At 40.6% G+C, this 13,773-nt stretch overlaps 1 protein-coding gene across 3 annotated transcripts in view; it reads right to left on the reverse strand.

The window, feature by feature from the left end:
• Positions 1 to 10,885, reverse strand: part of SPEN (spen family transcriptional repressor) — a 100,010-nt gene extending 89,125 nt beyond the window's left edge. For all 3 annotated transcript variants that reach the window (XM_075060345.1, XM_032787601.2, XM_032787600.2), the window contains exon 1: positions 10,712 to 10,885. In XM_075060345.1, coding sequence (XP_074916446.1) covers positions 10,712 to 10,794 — 83 coding nt within the window. In that variant the 5' untranslated portion in view covers positions 10,795 to 10,885. The remainder of the gene's footprint in view (positions 1 to 10,711) is intronic.
• Between the last annotated feature and the right edge of the window lie 2,888 nt (positions 10,886 to 13,773).

The following is a 13,773-nucleotide window of genomic DNA, read 5'->3' on the forward strand; positions in this document are numbered from 1 at the left end:
TTAAAAACCTTATTTACTTTACATACAATATTTTAGTTATATATATTATAGATTTATAGAAAGAGACCTTCTAAAAATGTTAAAATGCACTACTGGCATTTGAAACCTTAAATTAGAGTGAATAAATGAAGATGCGGCACACCACTTCTGAAAGGTTGTCGACCTCTGGTTTATATGGCTAATATAGTTGATGAAGGCTCTTGGATCACGTGAAAGTCAAATGCCATGTTGCCTACATTGTGAGCTTTTGTAGCTAGTTTTTAAGAGAATAAAGAAACACTTTTCCAATTCAAGCACACTAAATATTTCATGATTCCCCACTCAGTGTATGCACAAGGTGCCTCAGGTGGCACATTACCAGGATTCAACACCAAATTTGGTCCACTGGTTGGATCATTAGCTTCCCCGGCTTGGGCCAGGTCACAACCTACCTTTAGGTTGACACTGAAGAGTTGGGTCCTTGGTAATGTAGGAGTCTGAGAAAAGTATAGCAGAAGTCAACAATATAATTTTACACAACAACGCACATTTCCAAGAGTTCTGTTTTATGAAATACGTTTCAGATTAGTTCATACAGTCTTCATAATAACAATTTTATTCAGTTACCAGGTTAGTTTCTAGTTGTCCTTTTACTTTGGTACATGGGAGTTTATTCTTTAAAAAGAAGAAAATATCTACAATGGTCAGTGATGGGACACTACAGAATTCTTTCCCAGATATCTGGCTGTTGGATCTTGCCCATATGCTCAGGGTCTAACAGTTTGCCATATTTGGGGTAGGGAAGGAATTTTCCTCCAGGTCAGACTGGCAGAAATCCTGGAGGTCACTTGCAGATTTAAACTAGTAAATGGTGGATTCTCTGTAATTTAAGGTCTTTAAACCATGATTTGAGGACTTCGGTAACTCAGCCAGAGGTTATTCATCTATTACAGGAGTGGGTGGGTGAGGTTCTATGGCCTGCAATGTGCAGGTCAGACTAGATGATCATGATGGTCCTTTCTGACCTTGAAGTCTACGAGTAAGACTTTAATGTTGCGCTGTGTTTTTAAGGACCACTATGTTTTGATTTGTTACATGGACAGGTCTCTCTTTAAAAGTTTACATTTTTATGCCTTCATTCCAAGATTTTATAACATGTGCTGCAATTATAAAGTACAGTAGATTGAATAAAAACCATCAAAATATTGAAGCTGTGACACTATTAGCACATTAAGTAAAGTAGCACTACCGCTAAGATATCACTGTAAAACAGCATTAATGAAGTTTTAGTCAGACTGGGGGAGTCCAATATTATTGATAACCACCCACAGGAGATTGAGAATACTTCAAACGAACAGGGAGGTGAAACGCTTTTGTAGTCCCACTATTATCGCAGTATGATCATTAGGTTTTAAAGATGACAAGCAAGCTATTTGTTAGTCCAGTTTACAAAATAGTGACCTTTGTCTAAAGCTAACCATTTACAATGGCCAACAGTACAACACAAAGATCTTGTGAATGTAAGCCATTAACCAGTTGTACAATATTTGATTTCCCAGCTTCAGCATCACATTTCCCAAGAGTTTTAAATTGGCATGCTGAAGAGGTGGCTAAACAAATCAGATTATAGTGATTAAATAGTTATATTTTCTAATTTATTCCTCATTTCACTGTTTAAATATTTTCCTTTTTCTTCAGTTATTGTCATCTGAGAACACCATAAAAGCTCACAATTAATCTCCCTCCAATGAAGAATGCACTAAATAACCAATAAGACAGCTTTTGCTAGTTGGCACTGGGTAGCAAAAACAAAACTCAACCAACAAAGCACCACTGTCACAAGGCAGTTTCTTAAAGTCTCAGTTCCAAACTCCTCCTCCTTGAATGAAGCAATCTGCTCTTCACTACAGCGGTGAAAGATATGGAGAAGGGACAGAAATATCTGTACAACTTTGTTCTGACATTTCCCCACTTCCTCAAGGATTCACCAGGAAATAATCTTTTTAAATTGATTATTTCTACTTTGGAAGTGGATTTAATTAAGCCAGTCCTGGGTTGCTGGGAAAACATGAAGGTGCTACAGCTATATGGATATATAATCATCTCAACCCTTGATGGATGCCACTTATGCTAAACAATATGTTCCAGCTTGTATGACAGTGTGACACTTGTATATGGGTCACTGAGTAAGTTTTCCAAACCTGAAAAAAAGGTCGGTGTAAGTGCAAAAGCTTGTCTCTTTCACCAACACAAGTTGGCCCAACAAAATAAATTACCTCACATATCTTCTCTATTTCTTAGAGACAACAGTTGCACATTCTTAGGGAGCACACTGATATCTGGATGGCTAGGATATGGACAGGTTTCTTGAAAATGGAGTGTGGCCTCCTGTAATGCTGAAAGTCCCTAGGTCTCCTGGCAGACACCCTACTCCTCAAGCATAAATTATGCTCATCACAGTACTCTATCAGATGTTAGTTGAGTTTTCAATATTAAAAGAAATTTCCATGTGCACTCATGGACCAACTCTCTTCACATGCTCTCTGACATGCTTTAAGTAGATGGGTTACCTTATACTATATTACTGACAACCTAGCACTCTTCTTGGTTAGATTCTTCCTTTTGCTGGTAGAATCAGTGGTGGTGCAGGAAGTCACTGACTACCTCAACGCAATCCAAAAATGTAAGATTATATAGTAAAGAATCTGGAGTAATCCGTTATCACGGAGAGAAATACATGCCTGTTTCTCTAAAATATTTAATGTAGTTCTAGGTTACTAAAATCTTATGTCTGACTTAGATTTCCCCCTCCTTGCATGTTTATATCATCCATGTAACTGTTGATTACTGCTCCTTTAGTGTTCTCTTCAAACTGAATGCGTTCGCTAACACATGGTAAGAAAACACTATTTCTACAGTGCATCTTCAATAAAAAGCAAGGTGCATTCTCACTTTGTGTTAGCCAACATGTGTTAACTAATGCACGGTAAAAATCATACACACGACTGTTTGTAGCTGCCACACGTGTTAGCAGCTTGAAGTAAACACTGCAAACTACTTTGCCTTCACTAGGATTTTACCTTGTGTTTATTACTTGTTAGTGGACAAGGTAAGAACACACTTTTTTCCCCTTAGTGGAGCCACGGCCCACATATGAATTCACCTTAGGATGACAGAGTCACATGCCCAAAGAGCTTTACATGAGTTTACATTGCATGTAAAATTACATGGCATCAGGATTCTGTTTGTACTGCAACATTAAAACTTTCAAGTAAATAATATTCCATTATCTTAAGTTGAAGAGTGGATTTAATATCGGTGCATCTCCCAAGACACTCAAAATTATGATGAAATCATTTCCATTAACACAAATCAGCATGATAATGAATATTTAAGAAAGGATCCAAACGGAATCAGAGTCCAACAATTATCCCAATGGAACCAAAATTTAGCAGTTAAATATGATCTAAACCAATGCTCTTCACTATTTTTGAAGCGGGGGCCACTTTGAAGGAGCTGGAAAATTCACAGATCATAAGCTATTGAAGAACATCCCTGAAATGACTAAGTCTTCGGGAAGAGGTCAGTAGCTGCAGACAGAACCACTTGACAATATGCCTAGCAACTCCATCACAGAAACCTAAAAGGATATTTAGAAATCAGTGCCCATGGCCTTCAGGGGATCAAGCTTAGTTAGGAACAAATGCACAGCAGAAGAAGTTTAGGAGATTAAGTCAAAATGATAAAGAAACAGGAGAAACTCCACTGGCACCAGTAACACTGACTGCCTCATAGATATAGTCAAATGAGGCTTCATTCAACACTTAAGGCACATACATTGCAGCAGCACATCTGGCAAAGATGCTCCATGCCAATGGGAGACAACTCTTTCCTCGGCATAATAAAATCACTACGTGACTGGTAGAAGAGAAGCTATATCGGCGGGAGAAGCTTTTCTGCTGACATAGCGCTATCCATACCACCACTTACATCACTGGGAGTTATGTCACTTGGGGGGTTGTTTATTCATACCTCTAAGCCACAAATTCTGATGACATAGCCTTAGCAATGGGAAAAACCTATTTGAGAAAAAGTAGGTCTTGTGGTTTAAGGCACTGGACTGAGACTCACGAGAGCTGGGTTCAATTCAACTCAGAGGTTTCCTCAGTGATCTTGAGAAGTCATTTAATCTCTCAGCTCCTCACCTGAAAAATGGGAATACTATCTATTTACTCTCTCCCACCTTTTTCTCCATCTTCTCTATCTATATTTTAAATTCTTCTTATTTGGGACTGTCTTACTATGCATATGTACAGTGCTCAACAAAGGTGGGCCTTGATATTGACCAGAGACTCCAGGTACTACTGAAATAAAAATACATCCTATCTTTAGCTTTATTCCTCCCTCCCTGCACCCCAAGAAAGCCCACCTTTAAAATATGCTTCAGCACTTACTTTAAAATGTGCTTAATGGCTGCTTTCAACAAGGAAATATAGCCATAAACCACTCACAAGTTTCACTGCTGATGTGGGGATTGTTAATGAAATACAAAAGCACTTTTACTTGTTTGAAGTTAAAAACAAGCCACAAAATTCTATGTTATTTCATTCAAAATAAGACAACATAATCAGAATTCACTATGACCCTCTTTTATTAAAAAAAAAAAATTCCCAAATATTACGCCTGGAAAGGAATGTTCAGTTTTATTTTGAATATACAGTTGATTTAGTGAGGTCATCTTTATGTTTACATTTGAACTGATGTCCCAAAGTACCACTGCTAATTATAAGTAACAAAACTTGTTTTGCAGACCTGAGAACATAGTACTTTGGTTTCATGGTTGGAGAATTTTACTAGGAAAACTATTACTCCTACTATTATTATTGGCCCAATCCTGTTCTCATTTAAATCAATAGCAAAGACTGCCAATGCCATGTTCAGAAAAGCATCTGCGTTAGAACTGTTGAGTAAGAAACTACCATTATTTCTGAGCCCTGTACACATTCCAGATCATATCTGCCTGGCATTCTGACAAAGCAAAGTTTGCTCTGGTTAGCAGTACAGAGCCAATACAGCCATTGGAGACCACACTGGATTCTATTCTGCCCCTTACACCATTCACAGAATTGTTGACCAACTTCAACTGTATAATCTTCATTTACCAGTGGTGACTCATAAGCCATAAAGCACACAACTTGACTTTATGTTACAATGCTAGAATGAGTTTGCACTATTTGCCATTAGAAAATTTTATTTTTTTTTTTAATAAACTTAGCAAAATGAGATATGGAAGTAAATGAAAATAAACACGGAATCTCCACAATGCAGACTGACTCTTCAAAGTGTAACAATATTTCAAAGGATATGCATTGTTAAATAATAGATTCTATTTCTACCTTGCCCTCCACATGAAATTAAGACAACCTGAAGCCAAAGAACACAAGGTTTCTAAAACGTGCTTAGAACAACATTAACAGTTATGTAAAATATTTGCATTAGGCCTTTTTTGAGCTGTAACTTTAAGAACTACAATATAAATAGTATTTGTGTTTCTTTAAACTCACAATATTGGCTCCGAGAACATCTTCCCATTGCACAGGCTAATATTTCCCACACAATAAAAAAGTGTCCATATCAAAATAATATGACCCCTAATGATTTAAAGAGTCTCATTGGTCTTTTCCATTTAAAATGCAAATAGTTGAGGGCAAAGCAACAGGTCTTTGGATAACCTAAGGGAAAAACAGGGAGAAAACATGGAAGAGTGGCATTTGTGCTATGGACAAATGTTACTATATTTAGTCTCCTTGTTCTGCAAGCTGCTGGGCATCTGTTTCAGTAATGGTGAATGCTTTTTTTCTACCATTCAAGAGTGCAATAATCTGGGTTCATTTTAATTATTGCAATGAAGAAACACCTTCACTCACAGCTAAATATTCTGTTTTAATGAAGACTGAATTCCAGCATCAGAGATCATAACATGAAATATACTATTTCAAGAACAAGCTTCCCTGATTTCCTGTGCTAGTTTAAAGCCTTGCAAGAGTTTAAAGAAAAGGTCTGAGATACAATGGAAAATGCAATGTAATCAGTCAGTAATTGTATATTTTGAAGCCTATATGAAAAATACATAAATACAGTGTGTGCACACATAAGCTGGCCCAAATATTTTTAAATTTGCAAATGGTAATTTATCAGCAACCTCTTCAAAACAGCAAGACAGAAATACGCTTTGAAAAAAAAAATTTAAAGACATTCTGTGCACAAAAGTCAACCATCAGTCACAATTCTTGACAACTCCACTATTCTCCTCCAATTTAAGAATATAGCTTCAATTTATGCAAAAGAAAACTGAATTTTAAAAGACCAGTATAGATAAAATATTGGAAGAAACTGCTGCTACAAAGCATTTATATTTATGCCTAGATAAACCTCTCCCAAAATATGAAGAAAGAGACTGCAAACCAAAGTGAGCAAAATTTCCTTAAGTTACAATTAATAAAAATGAAAGTCTCTCCCACTCAGTACACTTACTGTATCTTCTTAAAACTAGCCATTTCAGTTACAGTACAGTATTGAAAATAAATATTTAGCGTGAGATTGTAATTGCAAAAAAGATTTAATTTACACATATGCTTATATATGAAAATGGCAATATATTTTACAGGTAACAACTGGAAAAACGAGTATAAACACTGGTACACTGAAATTCCATATATAACTGACATTGGCTATTCCTTGGCTGTATCTAATATTTATTATAGTGATATATTTTTGACAAATTCTCTTTTCTGCTTCTGTAACTACAACTTTGTAATACTGCTCGGTCAGCTTCTTTGCATATGCTTTCCTGTTCTCAGACTGGGGGATGGGTGGGAACTTGATTTAGCCAAGATCAGCTAAATCTGAAAAGAGCTCCAAACTAAAGACCCGGTCTTTCCAAGAAGCCAACTTTATACATTACATATCCAAGCTCAGGCAGCTGCCTTTCATATGTATATGTCCAGCAAAGCTAAGCTTCTGCCACAATAAAACAAGACTGCAATACAATTATTGGGTAACTTGTCCCTTCCCCCACTCAACTAACCAACATACAAAGAAAGGCTTGCTCTATTGTGCACATACAGTACCCTTGATGATCCCGCTGCTAACTGAAACTTCATTCAAAAGATATTTTAAGCAACAAATATTTAGTAATTTAAGCAACAAATATTTAGTAACAAAACAATGTACGGTATTAAATAAAAATATTAAACTAATACCTAGATCAGTGGCCAAATGTTTAGATTTTCACACCCCTATTACTGATTTGGAGGGTGTGTGTGTACATATATATAAATGCATGGTTTGGGAGTGGGATTTTTGTTTAAGAAGCAGCTAAAAATCTAAATTCTAAAGACGACTCAAGTTGTGCAGAAATGAAAGGTTTTGCCTAAGCTATGTGCATTTCCTTCCAAAACCACTGATCAAAATTCAGAAAGATAAAAACAAAAAAAGCAATTAATTCAGATCCTGCCATTTTCCTGATCGATCTCTAAGCAACAGTACCATGGCAACTTTTTTCTGCTTTAAAAATGTCATGTGAAAAAAGGAAAAATATCAGAATGCCAAATTTTCAATTTTATTTGAGTACTCCTCATCTTTGCTATTTAAATTCAATCATGCTTGGAACTAAGTTTTAGAATATATACTCTAGAGTAACCAAAGTGTTTGTTTATTCCCTGATCACCTACGTAACTAAAATTATGGTTAATACAGACTCTCACTACCATGAAGATCAAAGTAAATGTTCTGTGTATAAGCCTTAATGATAGGAATATGAACTTTTGATTCATATTATCAAAGTAATTAATGATCAGGGTTCCAAAGGCAGAGAGGTGTTGTTTTCTTTAGTTTTCATGCAATGTTAACAGATCCGTATGGCTGAATTTCCTCCCCGTTCTGAGTAACTATCATGCTCCTATCTAGTTTTAAACCATTTCCGATTCATTTTCTGACCCGTCCTATCACAAAATTTACACTCCTCATACAATCCAAATTTGAACACTATGTAAGTATGAATATATCAGGAATAAGCCTCTACCAAACCATCTGGTTAGTGCCTAAAAAGACCCGATGGGACTCCTTTATAGATCACATCTTTGTGTACACACACACACACCCCATGAACTCTACTCATTTCTTGACAGTCTAAGGTGTGCAAAGGAAAATAAAAGTCTTGCAACTAAATTCAGTTATGATCAGGGAGCCTAGCGAAGCCTCTTGCTACGCAGCTCCTGCTGCTGCCTCCTTTTGCAGTTTCCCCACCTCCTTCTGTGAAGTAGGAGATCTGCTCTGCTCTTTCCCACATAAACTGAGTACTAGCCGCCATTTTAGAAAGTCATTCACACAAGCCAGACCGCTGTACCATCCACCACTTGAAAAGAAATCTCTCTTTGAATGTTTCCTCCTTCCCTCTCCCTGCCTCTGCACTATAAAAGGGACACACCAGAAAGCATGCAAATGCTCTCTCGGATAGATAGAGTTGCCAAGGCTAGCAGCATGTCACTGATCAGCAAATGCTGCAATGCACGTGTTTGCACACTTGTGCATGTGAATTTCCCATCCACTGAAAACAGTGCAATGACAAGACAGACATCTCTTATGGGGAAGATGACTGAGAGCAAAATACTAACACAAATCATTTTACATATATCCACTCCAGCAACATGCATTAAATCTGCTCATTCTCCTATAAATTAAATATTTCATATACAAGGATTTTAAGGGAAGCAAGTGGGGAAAGCCCAGCTAACAATTCTTACTAAATAACGCTGCCTAATTCCTGATTCAAATCACAATCTCTTGCTTTATTCACTTCCTAGTTTAAAATAATGGGGGACTGATCACAAATGGACGCACGCGCACACACACTATGTCTAGTTTAAGTGGTTATGAATGAGCTTACTATTCACAAACCCTGCTTTACATGCAGACATGCACGCTTTCAAGATGAAGATTTAATATCGAAGATCAAGCAACAACGAAAATAATCTTCCATTAAAATAGCCATAGGGCAGTTCTCCTGCTCCTTCTTCCATTTCCCTGTCCAAGCTCCTCATGTGTTAGTAACCAAGTCTATTTTTCCCATGGTGACTCACTATTAAGGACGCTCTGTAATATTCCTACGCTAAGCAGAAGTAAGGAAGATTAAAAAGAAGTTTAAGAACCCTTTAGGAGTGTGAGAATAGACCCAATCCTGGCTATTTATAATGTACATCTAGAACTTATTTCTTTTTTCCTTATTACTCTTTTAACAAGGTTCTAGTGCAGTTTGTTTACCTTATAATGACACTTCCAAAAAGCACTGTTTAATCTTCCACCCACTAAATGTAATCCCTCAAAACAGATAAAACAAACTATTTGGTTAAATACCACTGAGACCAGACAGATGAACACAACCCTTTTTTTATGCTTTCATATTTTAAGAGAAAAATATGAAGAGGTGAGGAAAAATATAAAAGCATGCAAACTACTGTTCCATTATGGCCTATGTGATTGGAGTTACAGAATATATATAGCGAGAGAATATGGAATTTATAAATGTAAAAAACAATACCAGCTCTGAAGAGCTCTGTGTAAGCTTGACCCTTTCGCCAACAGAAGTTGGTCCAATAAAAGGTATTACCTCACCCACCTTGTCTCTCTAAAACAATACCAGTCCACACTCCAGTATTATAAATTCCAGAACACTGTTTCTCAGTGAAAGGATCCACTGGGAGTTGGCTTCTTCAAGCATTTCTGTGATCTTCAGTTTCACCTTTGTATTTCCAAGCACTTAAGTTCCCACCATTCACTTTAGAAACCTCTTGGTTAATTTCATTATAAAGCATCTAACCAAAGATGCACGGGGGTCACAATCACTTGCTCACACCTGAGTGCAAGGTATCCAGCTACCTTCAGTAATGGAATGGGTTGATATGAGGAAAAAAATGTAAAACAAAAACCCTCTTCATTTAAACACTGAGAAAGGATTTTTAAAACGATGGCACCAAGAAGGAAGATGAGCAGCCTCTGAGGTTAAAAATTGTTTCCAATATATTGTACCTCACAAAATATCCCATCCACGTAGAAAATAGCGAACTCCCTCTTTTCATCCGGCTTTTCCATCCATGGGTGTTTTTGCTCCTGCCAGTCCTCGGCTCTGCGAGGCTCCAATATTTCTCCAGAAAGCTCCTTCCGCATTATAAACCTCCAGGATTTTATCTTACAGGAGACCACAAAGATCTTCACCGCGGTGCAGGGACGCGTATAGATATTTTTGTTCTCCTCTGACACCCACAACCCCCCCCCCCCCACATACACACACACCCCTTCTCGCCTGGGATCAGAGCGATTTCCACACACAGTCCATGGGGGTGAGTATCCGCAGGAGTTGCTATGATACCCTGAGACAGATCTTCCCATCCCTTCACCGCCGGCTCCATGCTGGGTGAGGGGAAGCCATAGAAGACCCTGTTTTCTCCAAGCTCCTGGGCTACTCTGGGGCAGCGGGGGGCATGCACAGACCGTGCCCCCTCCCGTAACAGCTCCGTGCCCAGGAAGGGGGGGAGCCACACGCAGATCCCCCCCAGCTCATGCACTGGGGACGCAGCGCGCACAGACCCTGGCGGAGAAACCCCCTTACGCTCCCCCCCCCCGGATTAGGGGCCCCTCCTGCCCCCCATGAGCAGCCCGCCCCCCGTTCACTCACCGCTTGAAGTGCTCGATGATCTTCTCCTCGCGCACGTTCTCCGGTAAGTTGCCCACCCAGAGGTGCCTGGTTTCCCGGACCATGCTGCGCCGCGCCGGCCCCCCCGCGCCCCGGCCTGTGCCCTAGTGCCAGGAGCTGCCTCCCCTCGCGGCGGCGGCGGACACCATCCCTCGGGGCGCCCTGCTCCGGTGCCGGCGGGCTGCGCTCCGCTCCTGGCTCCCCTCAGCAGCGGCGGCAGCGCGGCGCCCCCTCCCCCTCGCGCTCTCTCGCGCTCTGTGGCGGCTCCGCTCTCCCCGCTCCCTCTCACACCGCCGCCAAGCCTGGCGCAGGCGCACTCTCGGCCTGGGGGGGGAGGAGGGAAGGGAGAGGGGAGCGCTCGCTCCCAACGCCCTGGCCCGCCAGCCTCCCGGCCTCACTGCGCACGCGCACAGCTAGAATGACTCGTTTTCCTCACGCCACTGCGCCTGCGCCCCAAAAGAGGGGGCGAGGGGAGAGAAGCGTCCCTTCCCGCTCCCATTGGAGTCAATAGGGAGCACGTTGTGCCATTGAGTTCAATAGGGATGGGGGGCATGGACCTTGGGAGCGGAACTGGGGCCTCTGACCCTCTTTGCACCATATGGTTGGCTGCACTGGGGGGGGGGGGGGCAGGGAATCTGCTTAACCCTTCATGCCTTGGTGCCTTCCCTCTTGCAGCATCCCATCCCATCCCACCCCACCCTGGCTAGGTCTCCACTGCCCCCACGCTCAGCTCATGGAAATTAAGGGTCTGGAGTTCCTGGAGAAGAGCTCTGTGGCTACAGAGCGCCTCCTCTCATTCGCAGAAGCCAGACCAATAAAAGCTATTACCTCACCCACCTTGCTTCTTGAATTTGCTCGCACCCACAAAGCCCTGGGGGGCAAACGCTGATCTCAGAAATGCCAGTGTAAAGCCGGGGATGCTCCATGGAGATGGATTCCACTAGTGTAACAGCACAGCATCAGGCCCTTTTTTATACAGCTAGGAATAAATTAACAACACACACAGCAGCCAGTCTCCGACCAGAGAGTAGAAAAGTGATAGCAGTATATGGTGCTTCAATACCAGCGTGATATGTACCATAGGAATACCATAAATAGAGTACAAATAAATCAGATTTTCATCCCAGGTGACATCTTAAATTAGAGTTAGGAACACAGGTATCACTAGACAGGATCACAGTCAAACGCCTGCTTTGAGCAGGGGGTTGAACTAGATGACCTGAGGTCCCTTCCAACCCTGATAATCTATGATTCTACGATCCTCTAGTCCAGCATGTTGTCTGACAGTGGCCAGTACCAGATGCTTCAGAGGAAGATGAAACATCCCCGCTCTAGGCAAATGTGGGATAATGTGTCCCTCATGTTAGGTCTTATCCTGATCTAACAGAGATCGGCTTAATCCCTAAAGCATGAGGTTTCAAATTACACATATTTTAAAATATTTACATAGCAACTTTCTCCCCCAAAGGCACTTTACAGTAATAATCCTGTGCAACCCTACTGTCAATCACATTGTGTTCTAAAATTGTGCCTCACTAGAGGTGTAGATAATTAGAACTGCCACACTGGGTCAGACCAAAGGTCCACCTGGCCCAGTATCCTGTCTTCCAGCAGTGGCCAATGCCAGGTGCCCCAGAGGGAATGAACAATTTGTATAGTCTTAGATCCCATTCATAATTGGATCCTTACAGAAGACCCTTGCACAGCCCTACCCCACCACAACAACTTCAAATGGAACTGCACAGGCCCCAGGATCCGCCCATGGAGACGTTATTGGAGGATCAGGGCCATAAGAATCTTCCCAGTCCTAAGTGTCTTACATTCTCTCTCTAAAATATGTATGCAATACATTTAAGCAAATTTAAATTTACCTCAATTTAATTACATTGAGTATTCCGTGTGAAAGCAAGCACAAGTTCATTTTATATTAGATAAGTGTGATTTCTACGTTACACTCTGTTTTACAATTTATAGCTCTGGTCGTCTCTATCAGCATCACATGCAGCCACTGCTACTATAGACAACTTCATCTGGGGTTAGAGGGGAAGTTGACAACCAATCAGCACCTTTCACAAAAGTGGGAGGGAGAAGAAATGTTAGCAAAGGACATAACAGAGTAGATTCTTATGCAAACTGCTACAGGATCTTTAGTACTGAATCCTGCAAGCACCCAATCCTGGGAACTACTTGCAAGAGTAAAGGTTACTCACATGCTTAACTGTTTACAGGATTAGGCCTCCAGTGTTTACACAGATTAGACAGGACCTTATTTTTAAAGGTCTCATCTAAATGAGTCACATTTAGCAACAAGAAGGAAGAGCAGAATCAACCCTGCCAGGATATGAAGCTATGGTTCCAGGGAGTCTAATAGATATTAAACACTTGATGCTTATAAGACCACTGTACTATCCCTTCCAGCATCTCATCCCACCCTCTCCTTGGAAAGCAACTTTTTAACAGCTGTGAGGGAAACTGGGTGCGATTTCGTACTCAGAGAAGGTTATCCATTTAACAAAGAGCAACAATACAGATTTATCAACAGCAAGATCCAGCCATCTCCCCTTTCCACGGGTGCTGGAACAATTTTTATAGTGGGGGTACTGATGCTGGAAGCCAGGGAAACCATGTATTTGGTATTTGTTATTTCTACTTCATGCCAGGGGCGATGGCAACACCGCTAGTTCCAGCACCACTGCCCCTTTCCACATAATTTGATTCTATTTCATAGGATTTGGAAGAAGAGACGCTCAAGTTATTATTTTGCATTCAAACCCCACCAAGTGAACCAGTTTGAGGTTAGGGTAAAACTGAACACACATCAAGAGACGGCATTTCTTTTGGAGCCACATAAGCCTGGTTAGCTGCATATACCACAAAGAAAAGACTAATATTTCAATGTATTTTCTTTGGCCAAAGCCTCCTGTTTGCTGACAATGCTTTTCTCTTGATTGAAACCATATTCTTATTTGCTGGGATGAGCAAAGCTCAACAGCACTGTATTCATATTCAATCCATGCTTGTTAATATCCATTGAGCACCCAGTG

The sequence above is a fragment of the Chelonoidis abingdonii genome, chromosome 23, assembly GCF_003597395.2.
Source record: "Chelonoidis abingdonii isolate Lonesome George chromosome 23, CheloAbing_2.0, whole genome shotgun sequence".
NCBI lineage: Eukaryota > Metazoa > Chordata > Testudines > Testudinidae > Chelonoidis > Chelonoidis abingdonii.